Source organism: Silurus aristotelis, assembly GCF_946808225.1.
Source record: "Silurus aristotelis genome assembly, chromosome: 14".
Classification (NCBI taxonomy): Eukaryota; Metazoa; Chordata; class Actinopteri; order Siluriformes; family Siluridae; genus Silurus; species Silurus aristotelis.
In genome coordinates, this window is record NC_139587.1 from 2,981,358 (window position 1) to 2,993,036 (window position 11,679).

The window sequence follows — 11,679 nt, forward strand, 5'->3', positions numbered from 1 at the left end:
AAAAGACCACATATGATTTGTAGCTAGTTCATGAGGTATTTTTTGTACATTTAAAGGGGCTTTTGGTGAAATTGGTGTCCCATCGTCTTTTTCGCCCTCATTAGACATGTTTTCGTATCTTAAAAATCTTAAGGTTGTTACTGTAAAACTACTGCGGTAGAATTTTAAACCAGGAAGTGGAACCAGGAAGTGAAAATACAGTGTAGGGCAGCTCTTTTGGGGAGATGCTCAGTGATGGTTAGTGGTTAAGGCATTTTTCTTTGGATCCGAAGGTTGTGAGTTTAAATCCCAACTACAATAAGATGCAACTCCAGGGCCCGTGAGCAAGGCCCTTAACCTCACAGCTGCTCAGTTGTACTGTATGAATGAGATGAAAGATGTAAGTCGTGTGAGGGAGTCTGCTACATGCTGTTAATGTTCTCTGAGGTAAGATGTATAGAAATGCTGCTTGACCAATCGAATTTGTGGATCAGAAATGACTGTTGGATTATTATGAGCAATCGTAGGAAATGTTATACCTTATAAATGACATTATTAAAGCGACATAATCATCAGTTGCACTACCACTATTCACATTAAATCTGTTTACTTTGCAGTTTTTTCTTTAAAGGTTTGCTGAATAATTACAGATTTGTGGATTTCTTTCTTCCCCATGGCTTATGTGGAACGCTTTCTGAAAATTCTTGTTATGGTTTTTGTTTGTTGTTTTTTTTTTTATTTTTTACATTTTATATTTAGCTAAATAAAAAAATTTTTTCAAGCTGAGATGACGTGCTAAACAGTCATGCTTTTTGCGAACATAAACGTCTCTTTGCTTTACAATATATTTCATTCCATTTCATTTGTGTGTCTTTATAGCGGCGTTGTGCGCCGAGGTGGAAGAGCGATTAATTAATTACCTCCTTTCTCCTGAACGCTACAACAAGCTCATACGACCTGCAGTGAACAAAAGCCAGCAGGTGACCATTGCCATCCAGGTGTCTCTAGCTCAGCTTATCAGTGTGGTGAGTCTCAGTGACACATGGACACACCGGCACGCATACACACATGGGATAACATTTGGTTATCTGCTTTTAGAATGAAAGGGAACAGATTATGACCACCAACTGCTGGCTCTCTCAGGTAATCATTTCGCTATATTGGGTAATCTACAGTAATATCTAGTATTTCTTATCATTTTATTTACTAAAGCAACACTTTTTGGTGTTTGGCTTCCAAATGAATGAGCTCAGACTGGAACTCAAAAGTGAGAAGTGCTGCAGTTTTCATAAAATTTCACTTTTAATTTATTGTTTGGGTGCGTTTGTGTGTTTAAGGTGTGGAATGATTACAGATTAACATGGAACCCAAACGAGTACGAAGGGGTTGTGAAAGTTCGTCTTCCCTCACTGCACATATGGCTGCCAGACATCGTCCTCTACAATAAGTGAGCAATTTTTAGAGCACTATTGAATATAGTGCAATTCAGGACACAGCCCAAATGGTTTGTGCAGTAATTCATTAAAATTTACAATGTGGATAAATCTGCTTTCAGAAACTTCTCATTCATTTATGCTTTCATGCTCTCACTCTCTCAAACCCAAACATTCAGCTCGTATTCTGTCAGATTTTTCTTATATTTTATATTTTCTTATATTTTTTTATATTTTTTTTCCTGTTGTTTATTGGCAACAAACTAGATGATGTGTCAGTATAAAGATTTACTTTGACCACAGAAATATAAATACGTGTACAGATGTTAAACTTGATTTCCATTCATTTAAAAAAAAACCTCCCTTAACATGAATAACAGCTTCACACACATCTGGACATCAGGACAGCTCGTTTCTCCAAACATTCAGCTGATCTGCAGTAGTTGGAAATGTCTTTCTTGTGATCCAGTTTATCCCAGAAGCAGTTCAATAGGATTTAGGTGCAGTGACTGGGCAGGTTTTTTATTAATGGATGGCATTTCACCCGACAGTTTGCTTTCTAAATAACGCTTACAGACCAGAATGGAATTGCATACCATATTGAAGTATGGATTGGTAGCCATGTTGGTTTATTATTTCTTTCATCATTAAACCTACATTTATGTAATTCAAATATAAACAGATAAACCTGTGAAGTTAAAAGTGACCTGAATTTCATCCAAAACCTACTTTTATTGACTGAAATGAAAATGAATACAGTAAATGGCCTCGTTTGTTGCATATAAGCACAATTTAACATACATGTGTCTCTCAAATACCATAAAAGACACACTTTTCACACCACTGTATGTACACGGATTTTCTGATCATTTATATTACCAAAATGTCAGGATGAATTGGCGACAGCTCAGATACATCTGATTATTTTTCTTTTTTATACCTTTGCCATAAGCTACTTTTCCATCCTTCCATTTTCAATAAACACAGAAGCTTCACTGATAAGAGAGAGATTGAAATAAAATATTATTGCTTTGCAAAGTATAAAGCGTAATTATATTACAAATAAAGCAGATGTTCATAGTTAATCCAATATACTGTGTGACTCAGGATTGCTGAGTGTCTGGTTAAACACCCTGTGTTTTTGTCTTCCGACTGGAGAGTGTGTTTGGATCACTTGGGGATCTCTGGAGGGATTAAGCATCCATTAGTGGAATGGGATGAGCAGGAGAACACACTTAGTGCCAAATATCAATGCTTCCATTTCTGCTAGCTAAGGATGTTTAGTGTCTGATTTGCAGTGGGGTTTAAAGTCTAAGACCACCAAAGTATACTTCTAGAGAAACCTCTTAATGGCATCAATAACAGAAAATTTGTGATCTGATGTTGAACTTTAATTCAAAAGGGTTAAATGGAAGGTCATCTTTGTGTTCTTTGTTTCTGGGTTTCAGTGCTGATGGGACATACGAGGTCTCTTTCTACTCCAACGCTTTGGTTTCCAGCAATGGTGAGGTTGCCTGGTTGCCCCCAGCCATCTATAAAAGTGCTTGCAAGATCGAGGTGCGAAACTTTCCATTCGACCAGCAAAACTGCACGCTGAAGTTCAGCTCGTGGACGTACGACCATACAGAGATCGACCTGGTCCTGCTCTCTGACTTCGCGAGCCGAGATGACTTCAAACCCAGTGGAGAGTGGGACATTGTGTCACTTCCTGCCCGCAAGAACGAAGACCCAGATGACCTCACCTACCTGGATGTCACTTACGACTTCATTATCAAGCGCAAGCCACTGTTCTACACCATCAACCTGATCGTTCCGTGCATTCTAATCACCTCTTTGGCCATCTTAGTTTTCTATTTGCCTTCAGACTGTGGAGAGAAGATGACCTTGTGTATCTCAGTCCTCCTGGCTCTAACCGTTTTCCTCCTCCTCATCTCCAAGATTGTGCCTCCAACCTCGCTGGCTGTGCCGCTCATCGGCAAGTATCTGATGTTCGCCATGGTGCTGGTGACTTTCTCGATCGTCACCAGCGTGTGCGTCCTGAACGTTCATCACCGTTCTCCTAGCACGCATACCATGCCTCTATGGGTCAGAGGCTTCTTCTTGCATCGTCTGCCAGCTTTGCTGTTCATGCGAAGGCCTGGCTCCTCCAATATCCACGAGAAATTCAGACGTAAGCACAAACATCGCTCGTTCTCCGAGAAGACCACTAAAAGAGAGCAGAAAGCACAGTCAGATTCAACGTTCTCTGCGAATAAGGACTCCAAAACCCTGAACTGGAAAATCAGAGACATGCAGGATGACACAGAGATCCATAGACGTCTAGCCGTGAAGTGTTCGGGGGAAGTGGAGGAGGCCATGGAGGGCGTGAGATACATCGCAGACAAGATAAAGAGTGAGGATGATGATGAAGCGGTGAGCATTGTGGTTGTTCTTATTATCATCTGTCAGTGAGATTTAAAGATGAAGGTCTGCAGGTTAATTCATTAATTAAGGCATTGCTTCAGACAGAGTGACTTTATACGTCTCGAAGTTCAGGTCAAATGTAATGCAGGTCACTATATGGACAAAAGTATTTGGAAGCCTGAACTTTCCAATCATCTGTTTTTTTCTCATACTGTTATATTAATGTTTGGAAGCAAATATGGTACTGTATAGGATGTTTTTGGATCTGGTAGCATTCCATTCACCCTTTACTTAAACTAGGAGCCCCAAACCTGTAGTAGTGTAGTGTAAGAGACAGACGTTCAATATTAATAAAATATTCAATGGCAATTGATGTGATAGACTTAAATAAAAAGGTCATAAAAGCCCTTTTTGTAATGTCTTTTCAATGTTCCTATAACGTAATTATTTCAAATGATTTATTTGAGGGTAATGAATTTATTTACATGCCAGTATGTATGTGTGGTTCAATGCAATTAAAAGTTAATTCGATAAAACATTATAATCACTACACATTCCTAGTCGATATGCGTTCTCAACAAAACTTTCTTTTGTTTCAGGTCATTGAGGACTGGAAATATGTGGCGATGGTCATAGACCGGCTTTTCCTCTGGATTTTTGTGTTGGTTTGTGTTTCTGGAACTGTTGGTCTCTTCATGCAGCCTCTGGTTAAGAGATACAACACTCCAGTGGATGACAACACAGAGTGACTGACCCACTTTTACACACTCATACACACACACACACACACACACACACACACAAACCAGCTCGTCCTCACTCCCGATTTAGAAACTGTGAATGTAAGCTAAAGCATAACTCACTCTTTAACCCTGCCTTACTGTTCACTACCTACTGTAGCACCAGACCCTGGTCTTGTGACCCCAATGACCTCAGCTGTTTGGTTAGAAATAATAGCAATACTGTTTCAGAGGAAGAATCCCAGTGTACTTTACCTCAAAATAATATCCTGATATATTTTCTATTATAACAAACATTACCGGTTCCTTATTAGCATGATCTCACTGATGCTGCGACATAGAGAGAGAGAGAGAGCGAGAGAGGTTTGTGGACACCTGACTCTATGAGCGGAACTTTTGAACATCTCATTTCACATTAAATCCCCATTTGATTTTATAAAAACTCCACTCTTCTGGGAAGATGTTCCAGTAGATTTTAGATTGTGCTTGTGGAGATCTGTGCTCATTCACCTACAAGAGTGTTGGTAAAGTCAGGTAGTGATGTAGGTGAGAAGGTAAGGAGGTTCCTGGGGTGCAGTCAGAATTCCAATTCATCCCAAACATGTTCAAGAGGGTTGAGGTCAGAGCTTTATACCAGGAGATCTTTCACACCAACCCATTTAAAGCATATCTCCATAATGCTGAAACAGGTTTGGGTCTCCTAGTTCAAGTGAAGGAACTGTTACTGTTTGGGGAAGAACCACAAATTCTGGAAAAAACGCTGGAAAATTCAGTTGTCCCAATACTTTTGTCCATATAATATATATAAAAAAAAAAAAAAAAACAAATACATATTAAAATAAATATGCATGTATTCCACAAAGAAACGATGTAGTTTTGCCTTGTAGTGCACCCAAATATAAGCCGCACCCACTGAATTTGACAAAGATGTTTATTTTGAACATAAATAAGCCGCACCTGTCTATAAGCCGCGGCTTAATATGTCTACACTGAAACTAATGAACTTTACACAGGCTTTAATGAAAGACAGTGTCTGTTACACGGCTTGTATCTAAACAGTAGCCTACCAAGAAAGTCATTGTTCACTGTCTTCCTCCTTCCTTTCACAACTATTTCTCTCAGGAGTTTTTCTTTAGTCATCGTCGTGTGTTTAAAAATCACCATCGGTGAAGCTTTTCTCCCGATGCAGTGCAGCTCAGAACACAGGTGAAGTGTGTTTTCATGCCCGGTTGTTTACAGCGTGACGAATGATTCGCATTTCCTGTAGACAGTCCGAGTGAGCGGCAGATCAAACGTCAGAGGAACATCGTCCATATTTATGATGTGGTGCGGCCCGATTCAGTGGGAGCGCATCTGATTAATATAAAGAGTTTCATTGGTTCACCTGAACCCGTACTGCAATTTCATTGGTCTAATGATATGGGGTTCAGTTTTTGGCATGTAGTTTGTGAAACCGGGAAAAAACCCAGGAAAAATCCATAAATTAGCTGCTTCTTTGTTTAAGCCACAGGGTTCAAAGTGTGGAAAAGAAGTAGCGGCTTATAGTCCGGAAAATACGGTATTATTAATATTCATATATTAATTTACATGCTTAGAAAAAGAAGGAATGTTCCAGAATGACTGGTTTTGCTCAATATGAACATCAACTGAATCGATAAACACACATTGATTAACAAGTTTAATTTTTTTTATTTGAGTTTCACATAAAAAAAAAAAATCAAAAGGTTGATAATGGAGTAACTGGTTTTAGCTGCTTTAATGTAAGTGATGGCAAGAATGTGGACTTTCCACAGAATTACATGTAACTACAGGTTTATACACCGATCAGCCATAACATTATGACCACCTGCCTTATATTGTGTTGGTTCCCTTTTCCTGCCGAAACAGTCGTGACCCGTCGAGCATCAACGAAATGTACTTGAAAATGCACACATGCACTACTTTGTAATAGTAAACAGTAAAATTAGCTCAGTATTCACATTGAACAATGCTCCTTTGAAATCCCATAAAACACCAACAGTCTTTTTTTTTCTGTTGGATTTCTTGCATAGGTGTTTATTTCATAGCTTGATTATCATAGATACTGTGATATTTTTTGTTTTCTCTGCAAGTTGAGCAGTCGAGGCTTCTAAGCTGAGGAACACAAAGACACAAAACAAAAAAAAACCCCAGCTGTTATTAAGAAATCATGACTTTATAAGAAGAAATGTATATTTTGAAATACGTAAAACACAAAGACGTTAACAATGACCCGATCAACTGGAGATGTTTTTGCTTGAAGGTGGTGCTTCAGGAGCTCTATGGTTATAAATTATTAAGCACCAGATGATCTGATCTTGTCTTTTGGTTTAAAATATCAGTTTTTGCATGTGTTTTTGCTCAGAATGAAGGAAGCAAATAACTTTCTAGATGACTATATTCCCATTAAAACCTAATAGCCGACTCTGGGCTCTTGATCTACATACAGACTGGAATGTAGAAGGATGGCATCCTCTTAATTGCAATGACTTTAGCCAATCAAGGGCATCTGTGAGCTTCAGATGCTTTTGAGGAAATAAGTGTTGGTCTTCACGTTCTCTTGCTGATATCCGTATTATGGCAGGGCGATCTGCCTGGTGATGTGTGAGAGCTTTATATACTGTATGAATGTTATCACCTTGTACAGGAAGTAGGTCAGGAGGCAAAGTAGGAGCAGCGTGAGTACCACGATGAGCAGAATCACCCACCAGGGGATTTGACTGAGAAATGTCGGCTTCTTTTCTGGGAATATTGTAAGTCTCACCTGCACGAAACCCACATACAGAATAATCTGATTGCATATTATCATTGGAAATTAAAAAAAATAATGATTTCATGATAAACCGGTTAATCTCTGTGTTTAATTCTGTACCTGTGTGTGAGATTTTCTGAGTCTGAAGTTCTTCTGCGATCCATCAAGGCTCAGAGAAGCGTTTAGCACAATGTCTAGATATTTCAGAGAGCTGTATTCCTGTTCAGCAAACCACAACCAACATACACCATGTTATTATATAATCCGAATATAGTAATAAAATAGCATGCAAACTCATGCAAAAAAGGTGTTTTAATAAATAAATATAATAAAACCAATGAATAAAAAATTACCTCAATAAAAGTGCTGCTCCACAGGAGTGAGTGCAGAGTGACTGCAGTTCTGTCTGCTGCCTTTAGGGGGCATCTGAGCTGCACACACTTTAATTCATCATCACATGTCTGTAATAAGCAGAGGAAAAGGACAAAGTGAGTCCAGGGGTTTTCTTTAAATGTCTGTACCTGATATATAATTATACAAATTATTTTATTTGTCAAAAAAAATAAACATACCAGAATATCAATACTTTGAGATTTTCTAAATAATAAAAAAGCATTAATCTTTTCAATTATTGCATGAAAATGTCTTTTACAATGACGGATTTTGCCTTTTTGAATAAAATTTCCCGATAATGATTGAAATATGCTTCAGAATACATACCTTTGTGTTCATATACGTATATATAAGTACAAAGTCAAACATTGGTATCAATTTAAAATCGAAACACAATTTGTGAATACTGTACCTGTATATTCAATTTATAAATACTCATTATACAGTACACGTCGATTTCTATGGTACACGTGCATGCCTTTTGCATGTGTTTTGTCTTTGCACTGGTGTAATATTTGCTGACAGCAGGAGCAAAAATGACTTCTATAAACTATAGACACACTCCTGAGACGACAATTTGAAGTCCTTTTAGTTGAGCGTGCAATTGTGTAAAAAGTGTACCAAATATTTGTAATGCCGTTTGCTTCCAAATAAAGAGAGGAGTCCATCAGAGCCGAGAGCTGAGTGTCTGGATTCGTCTTTCACTTCACGTCTGCTTCTGGATATCACCTGCTCACAGCCAGCAAAGTCATAACCAATCACTGAGATTCAGAAAAAGTAAAACACGAATAATAAATGACGTGGCACGGATAGAAACGCTGATGTAAAAGCGTCTGACCTCTTGAGCATGTTTCAGAGGGTTGATCTCGGAGACTGGGCTGCACGGAATGTTCTGGTTGTTGGGCCCGGTGATGTTCAGCAGGTAAAAAAGCCACTTTCCTTCTTTATTCTCCTTCGGCCACTGGATGTTGAGGGTCACAGAGGCGAAGGACTTCAGAGGTCGACCCATGTTACTGATCTGAAGTCATAATTTAAGCGAAAAACATAGATGATGTGTGTGTGTGTGTGCTGTGTATCACTGTATATGGAACATTGGGGGTGAGGTGGGAATGCACCTGCATGTCTTAATAATACTTTTTTTACCTTTAGATGTATACAACAGGAATGTTGAATCCTGATTGGTCATCGTTTTTTAATATAAGCGAGGGACTCATTTATAAGTCAAATCACAGTTTGTTCTAACAGGGATTTGTATAGGAAGTGATTTACGTAAACATGTTTTAAAACACAATAATTGTTTCTTCGAGGAGATGTTTATTAAGCATTGTTGGGGAAGGAGTCTCCAGTTCCAGTGCTTTACTACAGTCTGAGGTTATGCTGTAACTTCACAGAGTTTACGCCATGGCAAGACAAGCTGTTGATTATTGTGTTATGCTACAGAGATTAAAAAAAAAGGCTGATAGGGAAAAGATTTATAGATTTAAATGCAATAATATGTTTGTTTCATGGACACCATTAAATGTTAATAAAAATGTGTTAAAAATGCGTTTTTTATTGTCAAATTCTGTTGTGTTCACTGCTGAAATGACAGAGCGGTGATTGTGAATATTTAATCTAACATTTTCTGTAATTTTTATTTATCGCATGTACATTACAGCACAGTGACATTTTTTCTTTGCATATACCAGCGATGTTCGGAAACTGGGGTCAGAGCGCAGGGTCAGCCATAATACAGCACCCCTGGAGCAAAGAGGGTCAAAAAAAAGAAAAGACATAAAACAAAGACATACTGAAAACTGGTACTGCACAGGTTCTCCGATCTCCTTATCTGATTGTCTCTTCTCTTCCTCTTCTCGATGGTACACTTGAGAAGGTTTGGCCAGTCTTCAGACACAATAAAGCGACATAGTAGTGATTAAAGTAGTGATAAAGAGAGTTTACACAGGGAGAGGCTGAAGTTTAGTAACACAATAACATTATTGTCTGTCATAATATCTAACAATATACTGATTTTATAATAAGGACACAAACCAGTCAGTATCTTTCATTTTGCATTAAGTAATTAAAAATCTAATCAAGTAAAAAAACTCAAAAAAGAATTCGATAATCATATTTCCTGAAGTATTCTTACCCAAACACTTGGAGATACAACTCAAAGAAAACTCGAGCCTCTGCAACGATTGCTGTAATATTTTGCACGCTGATCCTGTAGCAACAAAAGCAAGTGTGAAATCATTTCATATTAATATTATTCCAGCTAGAAATTTATTCAAAGTTTAACACAATGGTTTCTAAAATCTGGTGTCTAGACCTTTAGATATATTACAACTGAAGACATAAATTTGCACCTGCTCATGTTTTTATATGGAAATTAAATGTAATTAATTTGTGTAGAAATGTATTTTAAAATGTAATGCAGTGGTATGCTGCAAAATACTACAACCCTAATCCAACATTAACAACAGAAACATCTACACGTGTAGCTTTCAGAAGATATCAAGGAAGATTACGAAACAGATTTCAGGAGGAATGTTTGAAAGATTTGGGAGGCGAGTTCAAAGTTTGGAAACATGAGAGAACTGAAAAGATCAAGATGTTGTGTGATACTTTGGTAAAGATATTTTGAGTAGCCATGTTGATTGGATCAAGTTAACTCAAATCAAGTCATGTGATTTTCAAGTACACATTTAAACAAAATAAAAACAGAGTTTCTTTAGGACCAAGGTGCAGCATAGAAACAACATACAACAACACAAGATTTAATAGAACAAATAAACCTATACACAGGATTACATAAAATTGCACGTGTGCAAACACCGATTAGTAAAAAAACACAACATAAAAATAAAAACGCTGAACTCAAGGTTGAGAAAACTCAGGATTTTTTTCTAGTTGGAGGTCAGATGAGCTGCGAGTTGAATAATGTGGATATTTTATTCATTGATAGGGTGCCATTACTTTTTCCACAATTAACTAGTCCTAATGTATCTTTATGAATCACTTTCTTTTGAGTGAATTATATGAAATGATTTCGACACTACAACTGTGTGTGTGTGTGTGTGTGTGTGTGTGTGTGTGTGTGTGTGTGTGTGTGTGTGTGTGTGTGTGTGTGTGTGTGTAAATGTACCTTTAAATGATTAATGAATAAATATATTTATACAATTTGTGTTCTTTATATTAACTGTATCCTATTAAAACGTATGCAATCCTTTACTTTAAAACATTACTCCAAACTCCAACATACAACCAAAACAAATACAGTACATTTTGAAGTAATACACAATAAAATGTATAATTTATAATAAAAAATGTCATAAATATTGCATCTTACGTCTGGAGACTGAGTGTCACGTTGACGTCTGTTACGCTCGGGCTCAGACGATCGGTGTTCAGCAACAGATAAAACGTTACCTACAGAATTAATAACATTAAATAAGCAAAATCATTGTAAGTAAATAAATAAATACAGGTCCAACACTATTTACATTACCTCTGCATTTCTTCTGAAAGGATTTCCAAGATCACATTCGGCTCTCGTTTTAGTCCCGTCCAGGTCACACTGCACGTTCAGTTCCTGTAGAAGAAACACAGTAAAGCTTTCCATAGCATTTTCTTACGTATAGCAGCACATCTTGAACTGTTTTATTCCTTTCATATGACAGCAATTTGCAAATAAAAAATAGTTCTTTGTTTATTTATTAAAGTATGATTTTTCTTTAGGAATTTATACTGACATTCTATAATATACTGATATTTAGTTGTGCTGACAAATTCACAAATAAACAATCATTCATTTTGCATTCAATATTTAAATAAAATAAAATGAAACATAGAGCAAAAAAAGTATTTTAGCATCTAATTAGTCATTTGTTACAATGACAATGAGGTAATAAAACACTGAAATTTAGTATAACACCCAGAAAGTGATTATATTCGCTTGCGTTGGCCTTATTTTGGCTTT

At 37.2% G+C, this 11,679-nt stretch overlaps 2 protein-coding genes across 2 annotated transcripts in view; one reads left to right on the forward strand and one right to left on the reverse strand.

The window, feature by feature from the left end:
• The window catches only part of LOC310736577 (neuronal acetylcholine receptor subunit beta-2-like), an 8,409-nt gene extending 2,644 nt beyond the window's left edge, over positions 1–5,765 (forward strand). The window contains exons 2-6 of the mRNA XM_083560141.1: positions 859–1,004; positions 1,078–1,122; positions 1,317–1,426; positions 2,861–3,824; positions 4,415–5,765. Of these exons, the coding sequence (XP_083416267.1) occupies positions 859–1,004; positions 1,078–1,122; positions 1,317–1,426; positions 2,861–3,824; positions 4,415–4,564 (1,415 nt within the window). The 3' untranslated portion in view covers positions 4,565–5,765. The remainder of the gene's footprint in view (positions 1–858; positions 1,005–1,077; positions 1,123–1,316; positions 1,427–2,860; positions 3,825–4,414) is intronic.
• Positions 5,766–6,488: 723 nt separating this feature from the next.
• LOC310736326 (integrin alpha-6-like) overlaps positions 6,489–11,679 on the reverse strand; it is a gene marked incomplete at its 5' end in the record, with an annotated part of 36,781 nt that continues 31,590 nt past the window's right edge. The window contains 10 exons of the mRNA XM_083559770.1: positions 6,489–6,688; positions 7,212–7,337; positions 7,446–7,544; positions 7,679–7,786; positions 8,340–8,447; positions 8,557–8,736; positions 9,509–9,602; positions 9,850–9,924; positions 11,050–11,129; positions 11,209–11,292. Coding sequence (XP_083415896.1) covers positions 6,611–6,688; positions 7,212–7,337; positions 7,446–7,544; positions 7,679–7,786; positions 8,340–8,447; positions 8,557–8,736; positions 9,509–9,602; positions 9,850–9,924; positions 11,050–11,129; positions 11,209–11,292 — 1,032 coding nt within the window. The 3' untranslated portion in view covers positions 6,489–6,610. The remainder of the gene's footprint in view (positions 6,689–7,211; positions 7,338–7,445; positions 7,545–7,678; positions 7,787–8,339; positions 8,448–8,556; positions 8,737–9,508; positions 9,603–9,849; positions 9,925–11,049; positions 11,130–11,208; positions 11,293–11,679) is intronic.